Below are 17020 nucleotides of genomic sequence, written 5' to 3'. Positions count from 1 at the left end.
TTATTCATATAAGTTGTCCTCAACTTTCACACAGAAAAAGTGTTGTGATAGCTTTAAAAGAAATTTTCCTTAATGTATATGCTTCAAAATACAATATTGAAGGATTATCCTTTGAAAAATTTTAAATCCCACTCTAAGATGCAAGCAGGAATAGATGTATAGATGTCCACTTAAATACAGCAAGCTGTGACAAATTACTGAGCTAGAAAGCCAATATTTTCAAATTTTATACTAATTGCATTTTCCTATTTGTTGAACTTTTTAAATTGGTGTCTTCTCTTCATGGTGTCTTAGGGCACAGTCAGAAATAAAATAAAGTAGGTAAGTTCAAGTAGTGCTTTCAAAAATGTGAGAGTTTTAAAACACATCAATATTTAACTCTTATTTTTGTGTGTCTTACTGTTAGGAGTATATAAAAAATAGCCTGTGGTTAGTACAACAGAAATCAGCATCAAATAAAGGAGAATTGTGTTATCTAATAGAGGGATTTCCAAAAATGACTTCTACTTTGAGTTAAATGTTTATTTAAAAAAGAACTCTCTCTCCTTAGTCAAGACTTTTAAATGTCTATTATTGGTAGAAACTTGTGGTTCTTTATACTCCTGTTTACATTTCATGAGGTAGTTCATACATATATTTTCAAGTGGAATGGGTAATGGCCAGTGTATTTGTTAAAAACTACGCATATCACGTGTTTATGTATGTATGAATGTATATTCTATACACACATGTATTCTAATATATTTCTGAGGCAATGTTAATGAATTACCACATGCACAGGAAAAAGAGTAACTGTCATCTGACCCACAAATCTGCATTTGTGTTTTAGTATGTGTATATAAAAATTATTTACCCAGTACTGTTGACATTAAATTGCAACAAATAAAATTTCTTGGTGCTAGTGGTTTGCATGATAAACACAAGTTTTTTGTGTATTTATGACCAGCACTTGTACTGGGTGAAAAGATAGTTACTCCTGTGGTTCGAGAAGGGGGAAAATAAAAGACTTGAGTGTTTCATAAAAAGCATAAAACATTAATACACAAAGTAAATACTTTTATTCTGGAATTGTGACCGAAGGACAGTCATGGGGATTAAGAACAATGCTTTAAAAAAAATCTTGCTTCCCCCTTCAGTTAAATCATTTCCTTAACTGTTTCCTGTCACCGCTTTTTTGTTGTTTTTTGTTTGTTTTTTAACAGTAAATCCCAGAACAAAGGTTTAATAATCTTCTTTTCCATCAATTGACTGCTTTTTTGGATGGTAGGCATTCTCTGGTGCACTGGCACAGAAGACTTCACCATGGAAGCCCATGCTTGACCTTTCAGTATGATCATGATATTTTTCATCTTGGTATAATATGGCTGCTGTGTCATCATCCTTCAATGAAAAAGTCTGTCATTTCCACCACAAAGACCAAAGTGAAAATATTTTCAAATAAGTTTCAACTATTTTGTTAAAGTTCACTTATCAAGTACTCTGAAAATGTCAACTATTGTTCTGTACTTTTAGCACATAAATGTACAAATTCTCATCTGAACCTTAAAAAGACATAATTCTAAATTTCTATGCACAAAATAATGTAAAAAACATATAAAACATAAAAAAATTGTCAGAACTATACGGAAAATTCAAAATCCACCAATCATCTTGGGAGATTTTAACACACCTCTCTTAGAAACTGGCGAATTAGAAACTAATGAATTAAGCAGACTAGTATGTAAAAGACATGAATCAATTAACAAAACACATTCTTTTCTTACACACATGGGCCATTTCACTAAAACCAACACATACCAGATCATAAAGCAAATATCAATGAATTTCAAACTCATGTAATCACATTACAACTTAGAAGTTAGTGACATAATATTTTTAAGTTCTGAAATTTAAAAGTACATTTCTAAATGATTCATAGGTCACGAATAAATCATAATATAAACTTTAAAATACTTACAGCTGAATAACTTGTGGAATGCAGCTGAAATGGTACTTCAAGGTAAATTTTTAGCCTTCTCAAATTAAACATTTAACAACCTTAAGAAATTAGGGAAAGACTTAAGAATAAATCCAAAGAAAATAAAAGATTGAAAATCCTAAAATTAAGAGCAAAAACTAAGGAAATAAGTAAAAAGACTATAATCACTATAACTGAATTCAGCGAGAGTGATTGAGACAAAAAGGCACAAAGAAAACAATATGAAAAATGGTCAAAGCCCACATTAAACAGAGATTTTAAAAAGAACATGGATCGGTACACTAACTTCTGCTTTAAGCCAAACTAGAGTAATAGGGACCAGGACAAAAACATGAAACAACAGTTTCCAGACATTAGACATCAGATAATGAGGAACTGTGATCTATGAAACAGAGGAAGCAAATTAGCTGAGCCCTATGACTGCTCTGTCTCTTACTGCCTAGAGTTTCACGATTGCAGGGCAAGGAAGGGAAATCCAGGTATAGCCACGAAGTCTCTGATTTGGCAAGAAAGAGATAGGAAGCCAGGGAGGACAAAACTAGAGTTCACAAGGTAGAGGCAGAGGAAAAGCTTGAGTATGACAAAAAATGGAAGATATAAAACAGATCCAAACTGGATTTTTAAAGATAAAATACACAATGTCTGATACAAAAAATACATTAATGGAATTAAGAGATTAGACACAACAGAAGACAAGATTAGTGAACTTGAAGACAAAGCAATGAAAACTATAGAAAATGAAAAATAACCAAAAATGAGCAAAGCATTAATAAGCTGTGTATTTCAGGCAGACTAATATAAGTGGAATTGGAAATGAAAAAATGTTTAAATAACTGCTGTGTTTCCAAATTTGATCGAAACTATAAATCCATGGATCCTAGGAAGCTCAGCTAACTCCAAGAACAAGAATTGGTTGCTTTGGGGTGTAAAATATGCATTTAAAACTTTTGTGTTACTCTCATGTGATTTAAAAAACATACTGTAACCCTGCACTCCCTACTGAACACTTGAAATATGGCTAGTGCCAGTAAAAAAGTAAACTTTTGCTTATGGTGATGGCAACACATCTCTATGAATTTATTAGAAAATCCTATTTTTATTGCCCAAAGAAGAAACTTTGTACCCAGTCACCTCCCATTTCCAACTTTCCCCAGTCCTAGATACTAATTTATTTCTGTTTCTATAGATTTGTCTATTCTGAACATTTCATATAAATAGAATCTGGTTTCTTTCACTTAGCCTAATGTTTTCAGTGTTCACCCATGTTGTTCCATATATCCATATTTCATTTTATTATTGAGTAATATCCCATTTTATGAATATAACATTTTATTTATCCATTGGCTGATGAACATTTGTTTCTACATTTTGACTATCATGAATTGATCCCTTTATCAAATGACCCTCTTTATCTCCAGCAATAAATATTCCTTGCTCTGAAATGTACTTTGATATTAATATGGCCACTCCAACTTACTTTTGATTTGTGAGAGCATGGTGTATCTTTTTTCCATCCTTTTACTTTTCACCAATTTGCTTCTTGAAAACATTTTCTTAGAGGCAAAATACGGCCTTTTTTATTAAAACTGATAACCTCTGCACTTTAATTGGCATGCTTAAATCATTAGTAATTACTGTGATTACTGATATAACTGAGTTTGATCTTTCTTGCTATTTGTTCCATCTTCATTTGTTTTTTCTCTTTTTCTGTCTAGTTTTGTATTAGCTATTTTTTATAATTCTATTTTTTCTCCTTTGTTGGTTTTAGAACGTAAATGGATTTTTAGCTAATAATAGCATCTGTCTTTGTTCTGTTAGGAAACAACAATCTTAAGAAAAAATGAAATGGACACATTTATATAAATGCAATTTTAAAATATTTTATTTTTAATATAGTGTTGTAACATTTCATAATATTGCATACTGCTCAAGAGTTGGTTTATTTTGTAGGGTAAGAGTATCTTCTCTTCTTACTCCCCAGTCAGAATTTAAAGATATACTATCCTTTTAGAGCTCTAGTATATTGGCTCCTAAAATGTCACATTTCATAAAACAGTAATGCTATAAACTAAACTGAATAAAGATTAAGAACAATTTTATTTCACAGTTTCACAAGCAGCCAGTAGATTGCTGAATTGAGAACCGCAACAAAAAATTCACTGAGACTTTTTTATATTTATTTTTCCATAATGCTCCTTCTTAAAAGAAAAAATATAAAGGCAAAGGTAATATATGCTTCTTTTAGTCCTTTATCCAATAAATCAACCTTTGACTGCAAATAGGTTTTACAGTTACCAAATGATATGTTAGTTCTGTGCCAGCAGAATTTATTACTTTTTTGCTTTCTTGTTCTGGTGTTACCAGTAAGTTGACCAAATGACACTAAAATTTAAGGACACTATCACTTAAAACAACGTTTTGAAATAAAACACAGTAAAAAGACCACACCAGTGAGTCAAGTGCTTATAAATATAAAACAAGCATAATTGCATAGATTAAATAGAAGAAAATCAGATTCAGACAAAATAAAACACCAAATTTAATTAAATAAATGAAAAGGACTCTTTCAAGTATTTTCTTGATATTTGCATTAATGCTACATGCATTCCTCTTTATAATACCTTTTTTTGGCATAGTTTCTCTTGGATTTAAATATAACAAATCTTAGAAAAGCAAGTTAAAAAAGTATTTTTCCCCCCACAAGGGCTAGTGAAGACTACTGAAAACACTTTTTGGAGCATTTTATTTATTTTTTTCTTATCTTTCTTTCTTTTTTTTTTTCCTGGTCAGGGCTCTGCCTGATGAAATATTTTAAATGGTATACTTGAAAAGAGTAGCTATATTTTTGAAGAATTTTCATCACAAAGTTATTTGTTAGTCTTGATCCAATAAACTCATAACAATAAGCCAAGCCAAGCCAAGAGCTGGTCCCAACTGCTATACAGTGCTCTTTGCAATCAAATCTAAAATTAATTACCCAAGTAATATATTCAAGGAAATAAATATAACCATATTTAAATGCTTATTAAGTATAATCATAGTCTGTAGAGATATGTTTGTTCTACCGGCAAAATTTAAGTTTCCTTTCATAGGTCATTCTGTGTGCATACATGAACACACACATATATATTATTTTTCCTTCTATAAGAACTATTTTGTTTGAAAAATTTGGCTTAGAAATTTATTATAGTGACTACAAGGTCCTCAAAATAAAAGGAGGCACAGCTGGTTAATGAATCATGCTGCATTATCAATTTTAATTGACTAGAAAGAGTAGAATACCCTGTCACCTGATACTTAGAACCATCTGCACCACAAAAATGTTTATTTGATGAATTCACCATCAATTTGGTAAGCTTTAATATAACTACCCTGTTTTTTGAATATAGATAATGCAAAGGAAAACAATTTTATACTCAACTATATACCTTCCACTATGAAAAAAGGGGCACGGATACAATCTTCTACTTAATAATAAAAAAGGGCTGGCAGATGCACTCAGCATTACGAACACCATTTAAACCTGTATTTTACAGCTGTAGGTTTTAAGTGTCTTGTCAAAAGCTTAGTTTCATGATATGTAATTTACAAAGTGACATATTCTTTAAAAGTACTCCTATATACATTTTCCTCTTGGAACATGCCTCTGATTTCCAGCAGAAACATTACAAATACTATCATAAATGAAATCTTTTTTTAAAGAATAGACCATGAATCATATCAAAATTGCCTTCTCATCTTAAAAAGAGTTGTAAACTAAGTTTTAAGTAAGTATTCTAGGTATATAATTGGACACGTAAATAGCCTACGTATAACTATAAATTAAAAGATTGAGTTCAACAGTAGTTGAGCTGTAACACACACACATATATTTGTATAAATAAATATATATATAATTTTTCTATTGAAACCTTTCTTTTAAACTTTGTTTGAAGGTTTTTGCTGTTAAATCACAAAACATACATATGGACCAATCTGACATGAATGTAATCTATGATTCATAACAAGCAGCAGTATGACCCTCTGAGTATTACTAAAAGAAAAAAGTCTATTATAGATTTGAACCATACTAAAGAATCTTTAGCAATTTTCATTATCATTTAGCATCCAAATGTTAAATGCATTTAATAAAATTTAACACATAATAAGGTTATTTCTTCAGGATAATTTTGTCATTCAAGTACCTAAACTTACTATTATATAGAAAATGAAACTTTTCAATTACTGCTCTGAAAAATCAGAGAAATAATTAGTTATTATTTTAGATATGCAGCACTACTTTAGATTCATGATGACATCTCTGTCATGATGCTCTTTAAAACAATGAGTGAAAAACAATAAAACACTATTTCAAAAATGGTAGCATATTTGGCTGAAATACAAAATATACTAATATACATAGCACTTATATGTTAAAAACAGAAATATTTAAACATTTTGTAAAGTAATCTTTTTAATGTGTTCAACATGAAAAACAGCTTCTCCCTTCACAATTGCCACATTTTAATGGATTATCAGTACAATATTTCTTCTGTTTTATAAATAAATTTTATAGGTTTTCTGTTGCAATTTTTTGCAAAGTATAACCTACAGCACAGTGATATGTATAATTTAAGGTAATAAATATTTTCACATTCTAATTTAGCATTTGCATTATTTCATGCTTCTGAAGCTTTTTTGATTTTATTTCTGCTTCAAGATAGAGGTAGATTTAGTAGAGATTGGGTGTGTAAGACTTACTGCCAAAATGCAATTATCAATAGGTTTACTGCTAATGTGCAGTTTCCAAGAATGCTTGAAAAAATTCAGAATTACTAAGTAATACTTCACCAAAGTTCTCCTTTTCAAGCTTAAATTACTAAATAATTGCATATTCAATTATTCACAAATAGATACAAAAATCCAAACAATAGAAGATATAAATACAGGCATAACAAAACTAAAACAACAACAAACTACAATGAAAGGTTGCATCTGAATGGAAATTTTTGTTTCATTTTGCTTTCTAAAAGTGCATCAAATTCTCTTTACTGTTCTATGTAAAAAAACAAACATTCTTACTGACATTGGCAACAAAGAGGAGTTACCTGAAGCTACCCTTTTTAGCCATAAATTTTTTTTCCACCTGTAAGTTAAAGTTGAAATCCATCCATTGGTGCTTCCTGCTGCTGAAATATAAACTGTTGTTGGTTTTCATCCACCTGAGGTACAATGCTGGGGTCATCTTCTTCTACACCAAAGTAATGTTCAATCAAATCAAATGCCTTCTGGTAAATTTCCTGATTTTCATGGCTTTGCAAAAACTCAATTTTATCCAGACCTGTTATACAAAGTATATATATATAAAAACAAACTGTTACTACAATTTCAGTATATGTTTAAATCAAAATAATAAATGAACATCATCTATCACCTCACTGGCAATGGGGCTGCTATTTTAATCTAATTGTTGCACATATCGATAGCCATCACTTAAGATTTACACTTCAAGAATGAGAGTATGTAGCAGTGTGATATGAAGAAGGACCGTAGGCCTGGGAGTAAGATCACAGACACCACCCTGCTAGGTGTGTGATCTTGGCCAGGTAAGTTCAGTTCTTCTGTTTCTCAACTATAAAATGGCAGTTTTAGATTAACTCCACAGGTCCTTTCTAGAGTAATTAACAACGCCCAAAAAGGGAAAGCAATGAAACAAATTAAATGAAGAAACTAAAACACGCTGAGCCAGAGAATATCACTATGAAATAAACGTGTAAAATTTGCAACCCCATACAATAAAAAACATATGGCTGCTGTGCGATTTAAAAGAATTACAATTGAAACTGAAAGGCCTCATTTTGAAAAGGTAAGAAGAATCTATAGAAATCGATTTTACTGCTTATCAGAAAAAGCTCTACACATAAGTCTGGGTAGTGCTGAAAATACATTTCATTTAATTACAGATAAACGACTTCAATCAGATTATCATAGAATAAAAAAGCAGCAAAGCAGTCATATCTATACACAATCACAGAATAGCTTAAACCCTAGTCTAACTTGGGGTCAAAATAATGACTGTAGTAAGATAATATTCTTAAATCAGTGACTAATATCTTGTATTCATGTAATGTCTTATCCAGTGATGTTATATAATTTGAAAGAAAGACAAAGTGATATCATGGGCTTTAAGAATCAAAAATAAAAGTCTGAATCAGCCATACAATGTAGGAGGACTTAATAAAGTGAATATTTAATGCAAATAAAAGAAAATCAGTTTAGATTCATGCCTTATCTAAAATGAATTCCATATGATTAAGTTAAATGTTTTAAGAACCTAATTTTTAAAACTTGGCAAATAAAAAAATTAATTTTCATCAAATCTCTGTGGAGGCAATGACTTTGTAAAGTTTGAAAGAATAAAAAACCAGACTGAGTTATTTACATTAAACATAAATGAACATGGTATGTTTTTTTAAAATAAAAGAATGTATTCAATGGATGATCTGAAAAATAGACCGAGGAAAAAGCCATATCAAAATAAACCACTATAAAATAAAATTCAAATTTTTACCAAAAAAAAAAAGTCAAATAGATAACCAGACAAAGTACAATAAATATGCAATTTGGATAAGGACATAGACTAACTCATGAAAAATACATATTACTATCTATAGGAAATAAACCAAAAATGTACATAAAAGCAACTTGGTGTACTATTTTACATCTGCTGAGTTAGCAAAATAAACAAAACAAGTATGAGGTTGTAGAACAGATTCATACAATGCCAGTGACACTGTCAGCAACAGGCCTTTGGAAGGCAAAATGAGAAGACATATCAAAAGCTTAAAAAGAAGTCAGTGCCCTAAGACTCAGCAACTGTATTCCTGAAAATTTATCCCCGGATATTAATTCCATAAAAGAAATAAGCACATACACAGAAAGATGCTTATTTTGGTAGACATAAAGAGATAAACTGGGAACAAACTAATGGTCAACAACAGGTTATGGTTAAACTTCCATTTAAATGGCTAAAACCTGACTCAATATGTAGCATTATGGCCAGACAATGGTGGCTCATATCTGTAATTCCAGCACTTTGGGAGGTTGAGGTGGGCGGGTCACTTGAGGCCAGGAGCTCGAGACCAGTCTAGCCAACATGGAGAGACCCCGTCTCTACTAAAAATACAAAAATCAGCCGGGCATGGTGGCATGCACCTGTAATCCCAGCTACTCGGGAGGCTGAGGCACATGAATTGCTTGAACATGGGAGGTGGAGGTTTCAGTGAGCCAAGATCACACCACCGCACTCCAGTCTGGGAGATGGAGTAAAACTGTGTCTCAAAAAAAAAAAAAAAAAAATTACATATTTATATACAGTATATACATAACATTATGTGGCCATTATAATAAAAATTATGTAGAAATGTAAAATTTCTCCAAAATGTTAAAAAGTAGAGCATAAAACTATACAATTAAGTCAATGTAAAGTATTTGTGCATAAAGACAACGTTAAAGAAAAAGGTAAATAATAAAAATAAATTGTTAGGGTAATAAAATTACGGGTGACATTTTAAAACTTAAAAAAATATATACTGCTTTTACAACAAAAAAATTGTAGGGAACTAGAAGGGGAAAGTATCTATGACGGATAGTTAAGAACTGACTATAATTGCAAATTTTTAACTGATTGCTTACCATATGCTTCTTCAATGAGAGCACAGTATGGATTAATGCCTATTCCATTCTGCTTAGATTCTTGTTCTCCAAGACGTAAAATATTTTCAAGTCCATTTAAAGCCACTTGGACTATTTTGGAGTCCATAACAGTCAAAAGATCACAAAGTGGTTTAATGCAGCCTAAGGCTACCAAATACCTTCAGATTAATTTAAAAGAGAAGAAACAGGGAAAAAAGATTTAAAAAGACTTAAGTACTGTTTGTAACAATGACACAGAAATTTTTTCATAGTGAAATGTTACATAAGCAATTAAGAAAAAGTGTTCCTATACAAATGCAAACATTACACACATTTAAATTCTCACATAGGAAACTTAAAATTTTCTTTACTCACCTATTCTCTAATTTAACATAATTAGCAATAAATGGTCTTGCAAAGACTATAAAATACACACACAAACTGGTACTTGGGCCTGTTTTTCATGGTGCTCATCTGAGCACTAAACATAGGTTCGAAAAGTTTTTTTTTAAAGGCAAGCCTACACATACACACACAGAGGTCATATGGGGGTAGACAGAAATGGAAAGACAGAAGAGACATCTACATTAAACTTGAGAAAATTTCCCATAAAAACAATCACAGCTAATGTTCTGAAACATATGCTGTGTTTCAGAAGCATAGAAGGCCTGTAGGAACAAAACAGGCTCTCTTGTGAATAATTTTCATAAATAATATTCACAAAAAAATTCTTTAATTTCTGAATGTGTGTCCTTTTCTAGTTATTGGCTGGCTTTCTGTACTCTATAATGTAAATGAAGTAACTGATTTGTTCACTTGGCAAAAAGTCCATATTAAGTACAAAGGTTAAAAACATACTATGAAGCCAGGCTGTGTGCCTTCAAGTACCAATTCCACTCCTTATTAGTTGTGTGACCTTGAGCAATTACTCTGTCTCAGTTTCCCCATCTTAAAAATGGGAATAATAATAGTAACAACTTCAGAGTTGTTGTAAGAACACAATAGACATTTAATAAAAGTTTCTGTCCCTCTTGAAAAAAAAGATGTATATACCTTCACCGGAGCACTCATTTGCCCTATACTGTACTGTAATTGATCAAAAATATCTGTTGAATGAATAACTGCCTCATAGTTAAGAGATTACAGGAGATAAAATACGTGAAAGTACCTGATACATTGCTGGTGCTCAATAACTGAAATGACTTACTTAGCACAATAACTGGCAATAGTAGGCACTCAACTAGTGGTATGGATGCATAACTTAATCTGTGATCGAGGTCTTTTCCCATATATGCAGACTTAATGAAATGATAAAAGTGGTTAGAAAAATAATTATCTCAGTTTGGATACTTAATCCATACTAATAAATTAAAGGAATAATATACAGAATAGATATAACCACGAAAATTAATTGAAAAAATACAACTATTTGCAGGTGAACAAACTTGCAGCCCAAATAAAATAAAAATAACATCAGCATTAAAAAAATATAAAATAGAACAAAGGAAGGGTCTTGATTTATTACTGCTTGTATCCATGACACAAAGTGGAAATACTGATGAAAGCAAAGAGATAGAATAGAAAATAAAAGGCAGAGACAGATGCTACCAATATACAGGGATACAAATTTGAGACAGCAAGATAATACTACAAATGAAGGCAATAAAAGACGACAATTTCACAATAGGTAGATTTCAAAATTATGTGATTTATAAAATAGCACTGCAATTTGACTTGTTTTATAAATTGAAAAATAAATCAAATATGCATTAGAAAATATTTTCTAAGAAGTCTAGTTTCATGGAGGGATCCTCTGAACAAGATGATTCTGTAGAAGCTTTTAATAGAGGTGTAAGTGAAACTTTGCAATGGGAGATAAAAAAGAGTGAAAGTACATGATAAAAAGAGATTCAGGAATCAATACTGATAATAAAAATTATGATGATTACAAATAATAACAGTAGCTATTCTTAATTATCTATTAGTTACTAATAATATGTTTAGGCACTGTGCTGACACTTCAAAGACATAAATTTCACTTAACTATCAAGATACAGTCCCTCAGTTTCATCGGAGATTGGTTCCAGGACACCCTTCCTCTCAATACCAAAATCCATAGATGCTCAATTCCTTTATATAAAATGGCATAGTATTTGCATACAACCTATGCATATCTTTCCATGTATTTGAAATTATCTTTAGATTACTTATAATACCTAAAACAATGTAATTGCTATGTTACTAATTGTTGTATTGTGTTTTTAAATTTGCATTATTTTGTAGTGTTGTATTGGTATTTTTTAGTTTTTTTCTTTTTTTAATATTTTTGACCTGCAGGTGGTTGAATCCACAGATGCAAAACCCAAGGATATGGAAGGCTGACTATACTACCATTACTATTCATTACTGGAACTCATTTTTTAAAATGAAGAAACTAGATTAGAGGGGTTAAATGACTTTGTCAAGACCACACAACTTTTACTGAACGAGCAGGATTTGAAATCAGGCTCACTTAAAAGCCCATGCACCTATTATTTATGTTGTCAGCAGAATAAATAAATTTTAAAAGCCTAGACTCAAAAAGCTAATATAAAAAAAAGGTAACTAGTATAGAAAAATAAAAGTAAGATACTATCCATAGGCAAGGCTAACAATCAATGAGGAGCAGAACATCACCATATAAACAATGTCTATTTCAATTTTATTTAAAGTGGCTATTCAAATTTATTAGCCATTTCTATACAATAAAGCTGTATTTTTGTGATTAAAAAATATTTAATGCCCATGATAGTGTACTCTGCAAATTAACATAGACCGTTCCCGTTTGGATTTTTAATCTCTGATTTTTCTTAAGCAGCCTATCAAGGAGAAGGATGTTAATTATACGTTAAATGGAAAAAAAAAAAAAAAAACATTGTGAATGAGTAACTGATATAATACATGCTGTCATTTCATATTATCAAACTGACTTAGAAATAATATTTTAGTTCCATCAGTAAATAAAAATGTTTTATTTCAAATTTTGTCTCATTTACATTTAAAAAACAATTTAAAAGTTTATATCATACCTTATTTGCTCTGGAGTACCTCCTGATGTTGCATTAGTTATAGCCCAAGCTGCTTCTTTTCTGGTACGAAACTCTGCTTTCTGAAGAATCTCAATCAAAACAGGAAAAACATTTGCATCTATAACAGCCTGAGAGGGGGAAAAAATATACAATCAGTACAAATACTGTTTCTAAAATATTACCAGCAAAAAAAATCTTGAAACTCAATGGCTTCAAAATGTCAAGGTTTTTGGAAATACCTTTCCAAGAATTTTTAATTTCTATTCTGTCGGCAAACTTTTCAAATATTTTTCTTTTTACATAGGAAATTAGCTTTTTAAAGACTGGAGAACAGCAAAATATAAATTTTAGAGATGATAAAGCACAAGTCATGTGACTGATCAAAATGAATAAGTAATCACTGACACAAGAAGCTTGATAGAACTCTAATAAATCATTAAAAGCTTTGAGAGGAAGATTATTGCATAACTTACTTAAAACGAATGCAAAAAAAAATCTTTCTAAAGACAAACCATTATGTGTCAGGCACTGTGCTAGACACACACACACACACACACACACACTTGCTGTTCTTCACTAGAATACTACAAGTAAATGTTATTATTTTAGAGGAGGAAAGGCCATGTTCTTTAAAATACTTTTTCGGTATCTTTTTAAAAAGGAATCTTTTTTAGTAAAAGTGTTAACTTTTGTCCAAACTGGCTTCTTGGACCTTGCTGTTCTACTCTCAGATCTGAAGGGTAGTTACCTGAATCTGAGCTCTATTTCCAGCAGTGATGTTAGAAACAGTCCAGCAGGCTTCTTTCCTAATTGACTCCTTTGGGCTACTCAGTAAATGTAAGAGACAGGGTAATGCAGAACAATTCAAAATTACCTAAAACAAGTTAGAAATGGAAACAAAAAGTTTTATAGTAAATAACCTATATGAAAACCTACTAATGAATTATTTAGCTGTACAAAAACCATTCTAGAAAATGAAATTAAGAAAGGAGAAATTCCTCCCAAAGTAAAACTTGCTGTCTTCTACACTTCCGCTATTGATAAACCTAGTCTCGTGCCACTATAAGGAAGTGCCCTGTTCTCAACCCAATAAAATGAAAATCAGAGGTGTATCCTTCATATTTACAAATGTTCTCAGAGTTCAACTGATAAAACTGAAAAAAGATTTGGTGACTGAGGTCAGGATCCAACCTCTAGTTTTGCCAAATGAATTGGTGAAAAAAATATATATATATCTACATCATACAGTCTGAGAAAATCCAATTCTACAACCATTAAAAACATTAGCAGGTAGAGTCAATTGGCTTCATAAAAATTTTTACTATCTTACTCTTCTTCTGTAAACAAGTATATTCTGCATTGTCCCTTTACATTCTTTATTCCATTGCAAGATTAATTATGTTCCTATATTCAAAATACTCTAATGATTTACATTAAATTCATCTAGTGAAGAAGTGTGGAGCAGTGTACTGGAAATCCAACTGAAAATTATAGTATATGTCTAGAATGGCATTTTCATTTAAAGAGCTATATTAAATGAGTAACTGTCAATTACTAAAGAGCAACTGTTTAATAACTTTGATTAGCATCCAAATAGGCCTTTAAAAGGATAAAATTGAAAGAAAATATGTAGGTTAGAATAAAAAATACACTGTAAGGCAGTAAACAAAGGAGAATCTAACGTGTTAAATAATTTAAGTTTCTATCTTCAAGAAAGATTGTGCTGGGCATAGTGGCTCATGCCTGTAAGTCTAACACTTTGAGAGGCCAAAGCAAGAGGATCACTTGAGCTCAGGAATTTGAGACCAACCTGGGCAACAGAGCAAGACCCTTTCCCTAAATAAATAAATAAATAAATAAATAAATAAATAAATAAGCCAGGTGTGGTGGTGCCCACCTGTGGTCCCAGCTACTTGGAAGGCTGAGGCGGGAGGACCGCTTGAGCCAGGAGGACTGCTTAAGCCAGGGAGGTAAAGGCTGCAGTGAGCCATGATTGTACCACTGCACCCCAGCCTAGGGAAAAGAGCAATGTCCTATCTCTAACTAAACTAACTAACTAACTAACTAACTAACTAAATAAATAAATAAAAAGATTGTAACCCAAATATGGCTGGAGTCAATCTTGACAGCACATCTTCTTTGACATCTCACCATCCTCCAAGACACAGATAGAGACACACACACAATTATGGTGATGCTAAAATCTTGATTAATATGAAATCAAGTTGTATGAAACATAAATTTTTTAAAGTCCTTTATGTTAACAATTTATGATACTCAAGTTTGAACTCACCTGTGTTTGAATATCATCACCAGTCACAATATTACCAACTGCCCTTAATGCAGGTGATACAACTTTATAATCATTATGCCTAAAAATAATAAAAACATGAACCTAAATACTAGTAAGAATTTAAAATTTACACAAAAGTTACAAAAACACTACAAACTCCTGCAGGGTGTTCAGCCAAAGAGCCCATTGAAGTTTTACTATTTATTCTGATAATCTTTATAACAAAGGATCTAATCCAGATCATTCATTACAGCCAGTTTTCATATCTCTCCAGTCTCTCCAGAATGGTTTCTCAGTCTTCCCTTGATTTTCATGATTTTGCCATTTTTGAAGATCATAAGTCCATTATTTGGGTTTATCCAATGTTTTTCATGATTAAGACCCAGGTTACATACTTTGGCTGGGGGATATCATAAATGCTATAATCTTTTCATTATATCCCGATCTGTTTTTTCCCATTATATTGGTACTGAATTCTGGTCACTAATTACGATGATGTCTGCCAGACTTTTCCACTTTACCATTATTGTTTTCCCATTTATAATTAATATAATTAATATTTTGCAACAAAATACTTTGAGATAATGCAAAATCCCACTCCTTAACCTACTTTACCACTAGGTTTTAGCATCTCTTGATGCTTATTATTTGAAGTATTGGTAATTATTAGTATTATTACCAGTGATGTATTTCTAATACTATCATTCCAACTACATGCTTTAGTGTGAACTTATGGGTTTCATATTTTATTCAATAAAATACACATTAATGTAATTTATTTCAAAGCACAAACTGTCCCAGGTTTGGATAGTAAGAACCCCTTCAAACAGGCTTCTGTGTCCTTCTGACATCTGTCCATTACTTGAGCACTCATTACTTCCTGCTTTCATCTTACATTTTCTCAGTCCCAGCCCTGAAACCAGTCATTTCTCCAAGAATCTTGCTTCCTTTCAATGGATAGTAGTGTTTAGAAACTTCGATTTGAACTTCAGTTTCCTCAGCTTATTAATGTAGAAGTGTTACTACTCCCAGGCCCTTCAAGAGGATGCACACATGCACTTACACACATGTATATATTTATTTCTATACCTAGCTATGTTAAGAGCCATGAGTTCAAACTGATATTTCTAGTTCTAATCTAAAATCATTAAACTATTCAGGCTTTCTCCTCTTCTATATTTTTATCTCTATTCTCTGATAACAGGAAATAGCTTCTATTTTACTAACCTCCCTATATCAGCCAATCTTTTACCTCAGCTAGACTGGTACCCCATGAAGTGCTGGCTCCAAGCCCTGTTCCAGCCTGCTTATCTGCTCACCCCAGTGTGTGTCATTATCAAGTTTGGGCCCTGATCCCCCCTGCTGAACCTGCATGCCCACCCTCCTCTGATGCTATCCTCATGCTGGGACCCCCAACTCCTTATCAGACCTATCTTTGTGCCATCTACCTTGTTTGGGCCTACAATGGCTTCTTGACAAAAGAAGAAAGGAAGGAAGATAATACAAAGAAGGTAAGAAGATGAAGTTATGAACTTACAATATCTTTTTAAAACAAGTTTTCTTAAACGTTTTTAACTTCTTTGTATAGAAAAGCTGTTCTTGTTAAGGAAAATAGTTATAACAGCCCAGCAAAGAGAAACATGTTATCTTTAATAGAGGTGAAATACTAAATGATTTTCACTACATGGACTTTTACTCAAACTAATTATTACAATGAATAATAAACTAGAATCTATTATTCATTCTGTGAGAGGAGAAACTGTGTTCTATACTTCATTAACAATGTCTCACACAACACCTTAGCAGATAACAGGCATTCCATAAATACTTATTAAATAAAATTTATCTAATTCATAAAGAGATCACATTAAACTAAGGAAATTCATTTACAAAATAATTAGTCCCAACTATAGGACATAAGTTCCAAATTTTTGGGTCAACTTTCTAGGATTATGGCTATTCTGTTAAGTGTAGGGTCAGTAGCTTTTTAATTTTCCCTGAAGACAG

General features: G+C 31.6%; 1 protein-coding gene across 3 annotated transcripts in view; it reads right to left on the bottom strand.

The window, feature by feature from the left end:
- Positions 1-3265: 3265 nt before the first annotated feature.
- Positions 3266-17020, bottom strand: part of KPNA5 (karyopherin subunit alpha 5) — a 62892-nt gene continuing 49137 nt past the window's right edge. For all 3 annotated transcript variants that reach the window (XM_032157647.2, XM_032157629.2, XM_032157639.2), the window contains 5 exons: positions 15014-15092; positions 13469-13594; positions 12721-12848; positions 9653-9831; positions 3266-7298 (listed from right to left, as the gene is read on the bottom strand). In XM_032157647.2, the coding sequence (XP_032013538.1) occupies positions 7111-7298; positions 9653-9831; positions 12721-12848; positions 13469-13594; positions 15014-15092 (700 nt within the window). In that variant the 3' untranslated portion in view covers positions 3266-7110. The remainder of the gene's footprint in view (positions 7299-9652; positions 9832-12720; positions 12849-13468; positions 13595-15013; positions 15093-17020) is intronic.

Source organism: Hylobates moloch, unplaced genomic scaffold (assembly GCF_009828535.3).
Source record: "Hylobates moloch isolate HMO894 unplaced genomic scaffold, HMol_V3 SCAFFOLD_2, whole genome shotgun sequence".
Classification (NCBI taxonomy): domain Eukaryota; kingdom Metazoa; phylum Chordata; class Mammalia; order Primates; family Hylobatidae; genus Hylobates; species Hylobates moloch.
Note: the sequence above shows the minus strand (reverse complement) of the source record. Positions and strands in the feature narration are given on the sequence as shown.